At 42.4% G+C, this 13,854-nt stretch overlaps 1 protein-coding gene across 3 annotated transcripts in view; it reads left to right on the top strand.

Annotated features, from left to right (window-relative positions):
- Positions 1 to 295: 295 nt before the first annotated feature.
- Positions 296 to 13,854, top strand: part of LOC112244734 (ankyrin repeat and SOCS box protein 2-like) — a 35,355-nt gene continuing 21,796 nt past the window's right edge. Inside the window, exons 1-4 of one of the 3 annotated variants that reach the window (XM_024412503.2) lie at positions 296 to 441; positions 10,958 to 11,260; positions 12,525 to 12,659; positions 13,598 to 13,767. In XM_024412503.2, coding sequence (XP_024268271.1) covers positions 10,965 to 11,260; positions 12,525 to 12,659; positions 13,598 to 13,767 — 601 coding nt within the window. In that variant the 5' untranslated portion in view covers positions 296 to 441; positions 10,958 to 10,964. The remainder of the gene's footprint in view (positions 442 to 10,957; positions 11,261 to 12,524; positions 12,660 to 13,597; positions 13,768 to 13,854) is intronic. The other 2 variants (XM_024412505.2, XM_024412504.2) reach the window with 2 other exon arrangements.

The following is a 13,854-nucleotide window of genomic DNA, read 5'->3' on the forward strand; positions in this document are numbered from 1 at the left end:
AAAGACTGTACTCTGGACTACTCACAGTTTCCATTGAACATAGTCAATATCACTTTATTGTAATATTTACGAATTGTACGATTGACACATTTCCTGAATTTTGGGAATCTTTGCTTTTACTCCCAAGAGTTCCAGCTATTTGTTTTGTTGTTCAGCGAACTCAGTCCCTCATCAAAAAACTAGGCCAGCTCCTGCTCTGGAGCAATCTGAGCTATGAAGGGGGAGAGGAAAAATTGGCCCACCATACCTTGGATATCACGTGAAGCCTCCAAAAATATCCTAGACGGCTGGAGCAGAAGCCCAGGCTCAGTCCCCTCAGTCCCCCCAGTCACCGTCAGAGGAGTGGAGAAGTCTTAGTGGGGGAAAGTGAGACTAACCAGAGAAGAAAAACACTTTTAAACTGTTTTTGCCTCTGGAGAACGGTAAGAGCTTGGGTGGAAGGTAAGACAAATTTTGGACTATGTTGTTCTTCCCTGTATTATACTTATGCTAAAAAAAATATTCTACTGAGCCATTTACTTTATTTTCATATTCTCATCTTTTATTATTACTTATTGCATTGTCGAGAAGGAACCTGCAACCTGCAAGGGCTCCCGAGTGGTACAGTGCTCTAAAGCATTGCATCTCATTGCTTGAGGTGTCCCTACAGACAGACACCCTGGTCTGAATCCAGGCTGTATCACAACTGACCATGATTGGGAGTCCCATAGGGCGGCACACAGCGTAGTCTGGGTTTGGCCGGTGTAGGCCGTCATTGTAAATAAGAATTTGCATGACATTCTTATTAGGGGTGTGCCGACATGGCCATAATCATATCCATAAATTGACAGTTCATAGTTGTGAGTGGAAAAAACTGAAAAAATTATGACTAAATAGATGTTGGCAAAATACCTCCCTGCACATTTTCACTGCAAAAAAGCTGCAGATTAGGATCAGCACGTGGAGGGGTGTGTGTGTGTGTGCCTGTGTCATCAACTTGCTGCAGGCAGACAAGTTTGCTGTCACTCAGTCAGAATCCGTTACAAAACTCGCTTTGTCCGACTACTCGGCCCATCCCTAATTATTGTGTACAATGGGAGTTTGCCTTATTAGTTGACAAGCCACTTGCACATACTTTGGTTTTGCAGTTACATTCAACTACGTATTTATTTAGACAGTGATTCTAAAACGTTTAACTTGGCTCTATATTCCAACATTTTGGATTTGAGATAAAATGTTTTAAATGTAGTGACAGTAGGGAATGTCACATTTTATTTGAGGGCATTTTAAAACACTATCTTTTTTACCATTTAGAAATGAAAGCACCTCCAGTTGAAAGTGTCATAAGTATTTGGACAAATTCACTTATTGTAAATTAAAATTAGTCAAAAGTGTAGTACTTGGTCCCATATTCCTAGTATGCAAAGTGTCACGGATCCCCTGGTACTTGCTGCTCATTCCGTTCACCAGCTCCAGAGGTCTACGTCTAGGCATCACTGAACTGGATACATTACCACCCAACCTGGACTGTCTTGTCTCATTACGCACACCTGGTTCCCATTCCTCTTGATTAGTATGTGTATATACAGTTGAAGTCGTACATTTACATACACCTTAGCCAAATACATTTAAACTCAATTTTTCACAATTCCTGACATTTAATACTAGTAAAAGTTCCCTGTCTTAGGTCAGTTAGGATCACCACTTTAATTTAAGAATGTGAAATGTCAGAATAATAGTAGAGAGAATGATTTATTTCAGCTTTTTGTTTCTTTCATCACATTCCCAGTGGGTCAGAAGTTTACATACACTCAATTAGTATTCGGTAGCATTGTTTTAAATTGTTTAACTTGGGTCAAATGTTTCGGGTAGCCTTCCACAAGCTTCCCACAATAAGTTGGGTGAATTTTGGCCCATTCCTCCTGACAGAGCTGGTGTAACTGAGTCAGGTTTGTAGGCCTCCTTGCTCACACACGCCTTTTCAATTCTGCCCACACATTTTCTATGGGATTGAGGTCCGGGATTTGTGATGGCCACTCCAATACATTGACTTTATTGTCCTTGACTTTGTTGTCCTCCCTCATGAAGCCATCTATTTTGTGAAGTGCACCAGTCCCTCCTGCAGCAAAGCAACCCCACAACATGATGCTGCCACCCCCGTGCTTCACGGTTGGGATTGTGTTCTTCGACTTGCAAGCTTCCCCAATTTTTTCCAAACATAATGATGGTCATTATGGCCAAAGAGTTCTATTTTTGTTTCATCAGACCAGAGGACATTTCTCCAAAAAGTACGATCTTTGTCCCCATGTGCAGTTGCACATTGGAGTCTGGCTTTTTTATGGCTGTTTGGGAGCAATGGCTTCTTCCTTGCTGAGCAGCCTTTCAGGTTATGTTGATATAGGACTCATTTTACTGTGGATATAGATACTTTTGTACCTGTTTCCTCCAGCATCTTCACAAGGTCCTTTGTTGTTGTTTTGGGATTGATTTGCACTTTTCTCACCAAAGTACGTTCATCCCTAGGAGACAACACGCGTCGTCTTCCTGAGCGGAATGACGGCTGCGTGGTCCAATGGTTTTTATACTTGCGTACTATTGTTTGTACAGATGAAAGTGGTACCTTCAGACATTTGAAAATTGCTCCCAAGGATGAACCAGACTTGTGGAGGTCTACAATGTTTTTTCTGAGGTCTTGGCTGATTTCTTTTGATTTTCCCATGATGTCAAGCAAAGAGGCACTGAGTTTGAAGATAGGCCTTGAAATACATCCACAGGTACACCTCAAATTGACTCAAATTATGTCAATTAGCCTATCAGAAGCTTCTAATGCCATGAAATCATTTTCTGGAATTTCCAAGCTTTTTAAAGGCACGGTCAACTTAGTGTATGTAAACTTCTGACCCACTCAGAATTGTGATACAGTGAATTATAAGTGAAATAATCTGCCTGTAAACAATTGTTGGAAAAATTATTTATGTCATGCATGAAGTAGATGTCCTAACCGACTTGCCAAACTGTAGTTTGTTAACAAGAAATTTGTGGAGTGGTTGAAAAACGAGTTTTAATGACTCCAACCTAAGTGTATGTAAACTTCCAACTTCAACTGTATGTGTTCTCTGTTCCCCATTGTCCTTGTTGGTTATTGTTACCATGTCCCTTGGTCTTGTGAGCACCTGTGCTGTTGTATCGGCTTCCATGCTACGTGTTATTGTGCACTTGTTTTACAGTTCTAGTCCCATGTATTATTTAGAGCTTTACACCTTCCTCTTTGTTTGGGTGGAGAAAAAGACAAAACTATCACGTATTACTGGCTTGTCTTCTATCATTATACCACGTGACACAGACTGCATCAAACTTGTGGAAGCATTTGCAGTTTGTTTGGTTGTGTTTGGATTATGTTGTGCCCTATAGAAATGAATGGTAAATAATGTATTGAGTCACTTCTATTGTAAATAAGAATAGAATATATTTCAGAACACTTCTACATTAATGAGAATGCTACCATAATTACAGATAATCATTAATGAATTGTGAATAATTATGAGTCAAACGCTTGATGTAATCATTGCGTGCTCGGAATATAGGACCAAATACTAATCTTTTGACTAAATTGACTAAATTGAATACACTTAATGTTTCACCTGTCTTTGTGATTGTCTCCACCCTCCCTTCCAGGTGTCACCCATATTCCCCTTTATCCCCTGTGTATTTATACCTATGTTATCTGTTTGTCTGTTGCCAGTTTGTATTGTTTGTTCAAGTCAACCAGCGGTTTTTGTCTCAGCTCCTGCTTTTTACAGTCTCTCTTTTCTCGCTCTCCTGGTTTTGACCCTTGCCTGTCCTGACTCCGAGCCCTCCTGCCTGACCACTCTGCCTGCCCCTGACCCCGAGCATGCCTGCCGAGCTGTAGCTTTGCCCCCCTCTGGATTACCGACCTCTGCTTTACCCTGACCCTGAGCCTGCCTGCTACCTGGTACTGTAGCCCCACCTCTGGTAAACTGACTCCTGCCTTCCTAGACCTGTCTATTGCCTGCACCTGTTGGATTATTAAACTATTGTTTATTCGACGTGGTCTGCATCTGGGTCTTACCTTCATACAGTGGGGCAAAAAAGTATTAGTCAGCCACCAATTGTGCAAGTTCTCCCACTTAAAAAGATGAGAGAGGCCTGTAATTTTCCTCTTAGGTACACTTCAACTATGACAGACAAAATGAGAAAAAAATTCCAGAAAATCACATTGTAGGATTTTTAATGAATTTATTTGCAAATTATGGTGGAAAATAAGTATTTGGTAACCTACAAACAAGCAAGATTTCTGGCTCTCACAGATCTGTAACTTCTTCTTTAGAGAGGCTCCTCTGTCCTCCACTCGTTACCTGTATTAATAGCACCTGTTTGAACTTATAAGTATAAAGGACACCTGTCCACAACCTCAAACAGTCACACTCCAAACTCCACTATGGCCAAGACCAAAGAGCTGTCAAAGAACACCAGAAACAAAATTGTAGACCTGCACCAGGCTGGGAATACTGAATCTGCAATAGGTAAGCAGCTTGGTTTGAAGAAATGAACTGTGGGAGCAATTATTAGGAAATGGAAGACATACAAGACCACTGATAATCTCCCTCGATCTGGGGCTCCACGCAAGATCTCACCCCGTGGGGTCAACATGATCACAAGAACGGTGAGCAAAAATCCCAGAACCACACGGTGGGACCTAGTGAATGACCTGCAGAGAGATGGAACCAAAGTAACAAAACCTACCATCAGTAACACACTATGCCGCCAGGGACTCAAATCCTGCAGTGCCAGATGTGTCCCCTGCTTAAGCCAGTACATGTCCAGGCCCGTCTGAAGTTTGCTAGAGAGCATTTGGATGATCCAGAAGAAGATTGGGAGAATGTCATATGGTCAGATGACACCAAAATAGAACGTTTTGGTAAAAACTCAACTCGTCGTGTTTGGAGGACAAAGAATGCTGAGTTGCATCCAAATAACACCATACCTACTGTGAAGCATGGGGGTGGAAACATCATGCTTTGGGGCTGTTTTTCTGCAAAGGGACCAGGACGACTGATCTGTGTAAAGGAAAGAATGAATGGGGCCATGTATTGTGAGATTTTGAGTGAAAACCTCCTTCCATCAGCAAGGGCATGGAAGATGAAACATGGCTGGGTCTTTCAGCATGACAATGATCCCAAACACACCGCCCGGGCAACGAAGGAGTGGCTTCGTAAGAAGCATTTCAAGGTCCTGGAGTGGCCTAGCCAGTCTTCATATCTCAACCCCATAGAAAATCTTTGGAGGGAGTTGAAAGTCCGTGTTTCCCAGCAACAGCCCCAAAACATCACTGCTCTAGAGGAGATCTGCATGGAGGAATGGGCCAAAATACCAGCAACAGTGTATGAAGACTTACGGAAAACGTTTGACCTCTGTCATTGCCAACAAAGGGTATATAACAAAGTATTGAGATAAACTTTAGTTATTGGCCAAATACTTATTTTCCACCATAATTTGCAAATAAATTCATAAAAAATCCTACAATGTGATTTTCAGATTTCTTTTCTCATTTTGTCTGTCCTAGTTGAAGTGTACCTATGATGAAAATTACAGGCCTCTCTCATCTTTTTAAGTGGGAGAACTTGCACAATTGGTGGCTGACTAAATACTTTTTTGCCCCACTGTACCTGATAGTACGAACTGGCCATGACTGACCCAGCAGACCCGGACCAGGTGCGCAACACCATCTCCTCCCAAGGAGCCTCCATTGGTAGGCATGAGCAATTGCTTATGGGGCTGATGGAGGGGGTCCAAATGTTTGCTGAGCACCATGACCAGGACATGCTGCTAGAGCAGTTCCGCGGGACATCTGGGGGTCAGCCTGCCATGGTGGCACCTCAGCAACTCGGCAGTTAGCAGCGCCACCCCACCACCTTCCCAGGAGCCCCGGTTACTTCCTCCGGAACGCTTTAATGGAGAGCCGAGCACCTGTTGGGCTTCATCCCTCCTCCTTCTCCTCGGATCGCTCCAAAATAGCCTACCTCATCACGCTGATGTCTGGATGGGCTCTCACCTGGGCTACCGCCGTATGGGAACATCAGCAGAATGGGCCATGTGCGCGAGCCTGGAGGGGTTCATGGGAAAGGTGAGGAAGGTCTTTGATGCCCCGTTCTCCGGGAGAGAAGCTGCCTGGAAGCTAATCCAGCTCCGGCAGGATGCCCGCATTGTGGCCGACTATGCGGTGGATACCGTACGTTGGCAGCGGAGACTGCGTGGAACCGGAAGCACTGTTCAACATGTTCCTGCACGGCGTCTCGGGGGAGGTTAAGGACGAGCTTGCGGATTGGGACTTACCCACAGATATTGATCCCTCATCGTGTTGACCGTCCGCATCGATGGGCGATTGCAGGAACGACGGATGGACAGGAAATTCGTTTTCACTCACACGTCCAGGGATTCCACCTCTCCTCCGAGTCATCCTGGAAGTCTCTGACGGTCCTGTGGCCAAGAGCACCCGAGATCTCCTCGAGAATCACCAAGGAGGGCTGAGGAACTGTTTCCTGAGCCCATGCAACTAGGCAGGGCTGTGTTGTTGCCAGCTGAACGGCAACACCAGATCAGCACAAGGAGCTGTCTGTATTGTGGGACCTTTGGTCATTTTGTGTCCTCATGCCCGGTTTTTACCAGGCTCACCGGTAGGAGCGAGTACTCTGGTGGGCCATATGGGGAACTTTTCTGCTTTCCTTTACTCGCACCCCTTTTCATTTCATTCTGCTGTGGGGAAACCAGTCCAAATATCTCCGGGTCCTCATTGACTCTGGGGCTGATGAGAGCTTTTTGGACGCCACACTGGCTTCCGAGCTGAACATCCCCACTCAGCTCCTCTCCATTCCCGTGGATGTTACGAATATCTAGTCATGCCCTTTGGCCTCACCAAGGCCCTGCCCTGTTCCAGGCTCTGGTGAATAACATTCTCCATGACATGCTGAACCGGTTCCACTTTGTCTAATTGGATGACACCCTCGTCTTCTCCCTCTCCCCCCAAGAAAACATGCTCCATGTCCAGCAGTTTCTCCAGTGCTGGAGAACTCGTTGTTCGTTAAGGCGGACAAGTGAGAGTTCCATCGCTCCACCATTCCCTTTCTGGGCTACATCATCTCTGCTGGGAGTGTCAAGATGGATCCCGAGAAGGTGAAAGTGGTGGTGGATTGGCCTCAGCAGATGCAACGCTTGTGGTGGATTGGCCAGGGTGTAGCTGCAACGTTTCCTTGGGTTCGCCAACTTTTATCGCCACTTTATCCAGGTTTACAGCCCCCTGTTCTCCCTCCTGTCTGCCCTCATCTCTACCAAGGTTCCGTTCACGTGGTCCACGGCAGCAGACCGGGCATTCTGGGACCTTAAACAATGCTTCACCACGGCTCCGATCCTGGTTCATCCAGACCCTTCCCGTCAGTTCGTGGTGGAGGCCGATGCTTTGGATGTCAGAGTGGGGGCTGTTCTGTTCTGCCTTGGATCTTAAGCTGATTCCCTGCGCCGTCTTCTCCGACCGCCTCACCACCACTGAGCGATGTGGGGAATTAAGAGCTTTTTGCATCGAAGATGGCTTTGGTGCTATTTGCAGAGTTATCTCTAAGTAAATGTTGCAATTATTCAGGTATTCCTGAACCTTTCAACCAAAAACAACCTATATATGGGCAGTACCAAAACAAGTGATCTAATGATTCTGTCACTTGATTGTATCCCCCATATAAATATCATTCTATTGACTGCAAGCATGTTGTATTGTCAATTATATTTAAAAACTCAAAGTTTTAAATCTGGTGATATTTTGTGTATCAGTTCATAAACCATGTGACATGGATTCGGTACGTCAACATTCTTTTACCAGCTATTTTGGAAGCTGTATGGAAAAGCTGTCAATTTTTTAGTCCTTAAAAACTTCTTCGGGATAGGGGGCAGCATTTTCACTTTTGGATAAATAGCGTGCCCAATTTCAACTTCCTGCTACTCATCCCCAGAATATAAGATATGCATATTATTAGTTGATTTCTGAAGTTTCTAAAACTGCTTGAATCATGTCTGTGAGTATAACAGAACTTGTGCAGCAGGCAAAACCCCGAGGACAAATCATTCAGATTTCTTTTTTTGAGGTCACTGTCTATTCAATGAAGTTTCATTGGGAAACTAGATTTCTAAGGGACTTGTTTTCAGTTCCTACCGCTCCCACTGGAAGTCACCAGTCTTTAGAAATTGGTTGAGGTTATTCCTTTGTGTAATGAAGAAGTACGGCCATCTTGAATGAGTGTCATTTGAAGTCTACTTTTTGAGAGAGGAGCATGACTTAAAGTAGCTTGGGTTTGTTGTCTTCCTGTATTGAACACAGATTGTCCCGTCTTCAATTTGATCGATTAACCGTTTAAAAATACCTAAAGTTGTATTACAAAAGTAGTTTGAAATGTTTTGGCAAAGTTTACAGGTAACTTTTGAGATATTTTGTAGTGACGTTGCGCAAGTTGGAAGCTGTGTTTTTCTGGATCAAACGCGAATTAATTGAACAAAAGGACCATTTGTGATGTTTATGGGACATAAAGTGCCAACAAAAGAAACTCGTCAAAGGCATGAATTATATTTTTATTCCTGCGTTTTGTGTTGCGCCTGCAGGGTTGAAATATGCTACTCTCTTTGTTTACTGTTGTGCTATCATCAGATAATAGCATCTTATGCTTTCACCGAAAAGCCTTTTTGAAATCTGACATGTTGTCTGGATTCACAACGAGTGTAGCTTTAATTTGGTATCTTACATGTGTGATTTAATGAAAGTTTGATTTTTATAGTATTTTATTTGAATTTGGTGCTCTACATTTTCCCTGACTATTGGCCAAGTGGGACGCAAGCGTCCTGCCTATCCCAGAGAGGTTTTAAATAAAACTTGTATTATTTTTTTATTGATCACAATTCTAGATTTCTAGCCCCTTGATATTATTGTTGGATCTGGTTTTAATAGCTAACATTTCAATGCCATAATAAATAGATATGCCAATAGTGGACAGCCTTGTTTTACTTCTCTTAACAATTTAATACTTTCTGAGAAGTAGCCATTATTTACTATTTTACACCTGGGGTTGCTATACATAACTTTAACACATTGTATAAGAGATTCTCCAAAATTAAAATTGTCCAGGCATTTACATATGAATTCCAGTCATACTTCATCAAAGGCTATGAATACCAGGCCTGGTGTCACAGATTCTTTATAGTTGTATGATTTCCAGTATTTTCTCGAAACTAACGTCCATGTAAAAACCCTGTCTGACTAGAATTAATAATATATGACAATACCTTTTTAATAAATTCTATGCGCTATGCATTTTGCAAAAATTTTGGCATCACAATACTGAAGTGTAAGGGGTCTCCAGTTTTTTAGGTCGGACTTGATCTTTATATTTACCTCTTGGGTCCTGTTTCAGTAATCATTAAATCAGACCTTCTTGCTGAGTATTTAAAATTTGTATAGGAGTGGTTAAAGCATGTTAATAACGGACCTTTGAGTACATTGAAAAATATTTGATATACCTTTGATATACCAGCCCTGGAGTTTTCCCGGACGTGAAGGCTTTACTTGCATCTAGAAGTTTCTCCTCTGTAATTAGGCCTTCACATGAGAAAAAAAAGATGTTTTTAGATTTTTTTTGTTAATTTATAATTTATTATAATACATTCAGACCCTTTTCTCAGCACGTTGTTGAAGCACCTTTAGCAGCGATTACAGAATTGATTCTTCTTGGGAATGACGCAACAAGCTTAGCACACTTGTATTTGCGGAGTTTCTCCTATTCTTCTCTGCAGATCCTCTCAAGCTCTGTCAGGTTGGATGGGGAGCATTGCTGCACAGCTATTTTCAGGTCTCTCCAGAGAAGTTCAATCGGGTTCAAATCCGGGCACCGGCTGAGACACTCAAGGACATTCAGAGACTTGTCCCGAAGCCACTCCTGCGTTGTCTTGGCTGTGTTCTTAGGGTCATTGTCCTGTTGGAAGGTGGACCTTCATATTAGTCTGAAGTCCTGAGCGCTGTGGAGCAGGTTTTCATCAAGCACTTCTCTGTACTTTGCTCCGTTCACCTTTGCCTCGATCTTGAATATGTCACCCAGTCACTGCCACTGAAAAACATCCCCAAAACATGATGCTGCCACCACCATGCTTCACAGTAGGGATGGTGCAAGGTTTTCTCCAGAAGTGACGCTTGGCATTCAGGCCAAAATTGTAAATCTTGGTTTCATCAGACCAGAGAATCTTGTTCTCATGGTCTGAGAGTCTTTAGGTGCCTTTTGCCAAACTCATAGCAGGTTGTCATGTGCCTTTTATTTCGGAGTATCTTCCGTCTGGCCACTCTACCATGAAGGCTTGATTGGTGGAGTGCTGTAGAGATGGTTGTCCTTCTGGAAAGTTCTCGTGGAAAGTTCTCGTGGCTATGGGGTTCTTGGTCACCTCGCTGACTAAGGCCCTTCTCCCCCATTTGCTCAGTTTGGCCGGGCGGCCAGATTATGATGAGCATTGGTGGTTTCAAACTTCTTTAATTTAAGAATGTGTGTTCTTGGGGACATTCAAGGCTGCAGAAATGTTTCGATATGCTTCCCCAGAAAACCTTTGGTTTGGATTATCTGACCACTGTCTACAAATGCTCAGTTTTTTGCATTTGTGGCACGTAACCAATGCAAGTCAATATCCCTGATAATCCCATTTTTGCATGTCATGTCCAAATCATCTACACAATCAGAACCAATATGTATTTTTGCTATTTGGGTAAACTATTCCTTTAATCATGGTCTCTAGATGGACGATATTGTGGCACCCGCTAGGACCAGTCTTGACCACCACTGGTGTAGGTGCCAAGGAATGGGTCTCAAGATCCAACATGGTGGACATAATGCATAAAGCATCATATGTAACCGTTATATTGTATGCTCTCTTTTCTTTCTAGATCCAACATGGCAGTTGCCAGCAAGTCCATGCCTGGCTCCACTATCAGCCCCACTCTGGGGTTTGATGACTACACTCTCTACAGCAACCTGTCAGATGACGAGCTGATGCAGCTGGCTATCGAACGCAGCCTTAGTGATCCCCACAATGCCACTTCACTGGGTGAAGCCAGCAAGACCTCCACAGCTCTAGGCAGAAGAACAGTCCAGTTCAGGGCAAATCCACCCACAACTACACCGAACCCATCAAATCCACCTAGGGAGGACCCAAGCCATAGGCCGCCTACTGCCAACCCACCTGATGCGTGTGTACCAGCTGAAAAGACCCTTCATTGTTTTTCATGATCCACTTTGGGTTTTGGGCCCCCATTTATATTAAGTTGTAGGCTACAGATATTTACATGTATTTCAAATTCATTGGCATAATACATGTAATTCTTTTGAACATTTATTTGATTTAACTAGGCAAGTCAGTTAAGAACAAATTCTTATTTACAATGACAGCCTACCAGGGTTAGGGTTAAGGCCTTGTTAAGGGGCAGAATGACAGATTTTTACCTTATCAGCTCAGGGATTCGATCCAGCAACCTTTGGGTTACTGGCCCAGCGCTCTGACAACTAGGCTACCTGCCGCCCCGTAGCACTATAACTGTCCTAATTACGTACCTTATCTACAGTTACAGTGTAGAAAATAAAAGCATTCTCTGATTATTATATGGATCTCGTCAGTAATGTGTGTCTATGTATCACTATACAGACATCTCCTTCAAAGCAAATGTAGTATATGTTTCCAGAGTTATACAACCTTTGGTGTGGTTTGGCCATTCAATTTCATATGTAGGTTGCAGACTTCATAAGTATGCATGAGTGGCGGTTTCCTCAAATAAATGACTTGACTCGTGCAGTGTTTACTTAATGATGTAGGATCATTAAGTAAACACTGCAGGATTAATTTGATCACTATTTTTGGGTGAGAATTCCTGCGCTGAAGGAAATGCAAATGAGCTTTGTGATTTACATAAAATAACACAGTTATATTAACAGTACTGCACTTTTGTTGTAGCCTAATTTTGGCCAGCTAATAGCCTAACCACAATCAAAAACATTCTGGATTAAACATTGAAATCCTCTTGCTGCAGGATTGTTTTGCTGCAACAATACCAGTCAAAATAACTTGACTAATAGTGACTCTATAGTTTTTTCACAAAAACTTGGTGGTACCAGGGTTTAAAAAACAACAACTTATTAGTACCCTGCAACTGTGCATGTTAGATATCAACTATGCACATGCATTAAGCCTACCACTTAGAAATGCTTTCGGAGGAACACTTGAGCAGTGGATTGTGATGGTGGACAATTACTTTAGATGGCTGTACTGTATTCATTGATACAGAGCTTTCCATAGTACGCATGTCAGCAATGAAAGTTGTTTCAGGATTCAAATATTTCGCTTTGAAGAAACACAATATACAATTAGATTAAGGACCCCCCATATTACTTTCATTTATTTTATGTATACATTTGCATAAAATGTGACTGTCAACTAATTATATCTCACCGTTCCTGTAGCAGGAGAAGGACATGTGAAGAAAGAAGGAAATGTGGAGACATTGTGGTGACTCATTTTGTAACTGGCAATGGAAAGCGCATGCTGGCATATCACAGAGGCGATGGCTCCATTCAGTACGTGCCAGACACAGAAAAGTAAGTGTGTCCTTTCACAGAAGGTATTTAGCAACATATATTGCCTTCACACCAAGACATGAACACTTCAGTATATGTAATAATGTTTCTATAATATGTGATGACATTTGTTGTACTTTGTACATCATTTTTCCACGTTAAAGAATACAAACCTGTTGGGATACCTGCTGGGATTTCCACCACTTTTCAACCTCATGTGCATTATCTCCAGCAACATACCAAAGTGTACATACTGTATGTGAAAACGATGCATTTCTTTTACACTACAGAACAACGAAAAGAAGAGGAACAATGCACAACAGCGGTTTTCAAAACCTGCAACGTTTCTAGCCAGGGGAGGACATTTTCCTGCTCACCACGTGACCGCGATTCTCATAGTCTTTGAAAATCACTATATTTAAAAATGTTTTTACTTTTGATGACATCGTCAAATTGCACTTTTTTTATCGTAGATTTCTAATCACAGTGCCATTTTCACATACATAGACAATGGTTGGGTGTTGGAAATAATAAATGAGGTAGAAAACTGGTGAAATTCACAACTTAAGTAACCAATGTCTTTCCGACACCATAAACCCTAACTAAGGATGTGTGTATTTAATTTTAATCCACTTTCCATAACTCAAAGATAGCAAATCAATAAAATATGCACTAATTGAATTTGAGAATGTTCTGGATTGTCCCTTTAAAGGACTGCGAGATTCTGGCAATTAAGCCGTTTCTCTACTTAGCCAGAGTCAGATGAACTTGTGGATATCATTTTATGTCTCTATGTGCATTATGAAGGATACTAGAGGTAGTTTTGCGAGCCATTGTTAAGTAGCATTAGCGCAATGACTGGAAGTCTACAGGTACAGTAGCATATGTTAGCTCTTCTATAGTTTATGTGGGCTAGGGAAAAAGGCAAGTGGATGATGATGGGTATGTTTGCCTATTAGGGAACAGGACCCTATTGTGAAAGCCATCCTGAATGGTGATGTGACTACGGTACGAGCTATGGCTAGAAACAGCGGGAATAACATACTGCGGCCTGACAAGTATGGATGGATCCCGCTGCACGAGGCTGCATATTATGGCCAAGACCAGTGTGTCAGAGTTCTTCTTGGGGGTAAATGCAATTTAAAACCCCATAGATGTACTGTACATGTATAGTGAGTGGTTCCTTGTACATTTAGTACAGTCATTCTTTGCATCA

Source organism: Oncorhynchus tshawytscha, linkage group LG18, assembly GCF_018296145.1.
Source record: "Oncorhynchus tshawytscha isolate Ot180627B linkage group LG18, Otsh_v2.0, whole genome shotgun sequence".
In the NCBI taxonomy this organism is placed as follows: domain Eukaryota; kingdom Metazoa; phylum Chordata; class Actinopteri; order Salmoniformes; family Salmonidae; genus Oncorhynchus; species Oncorhynchus tshawytscha.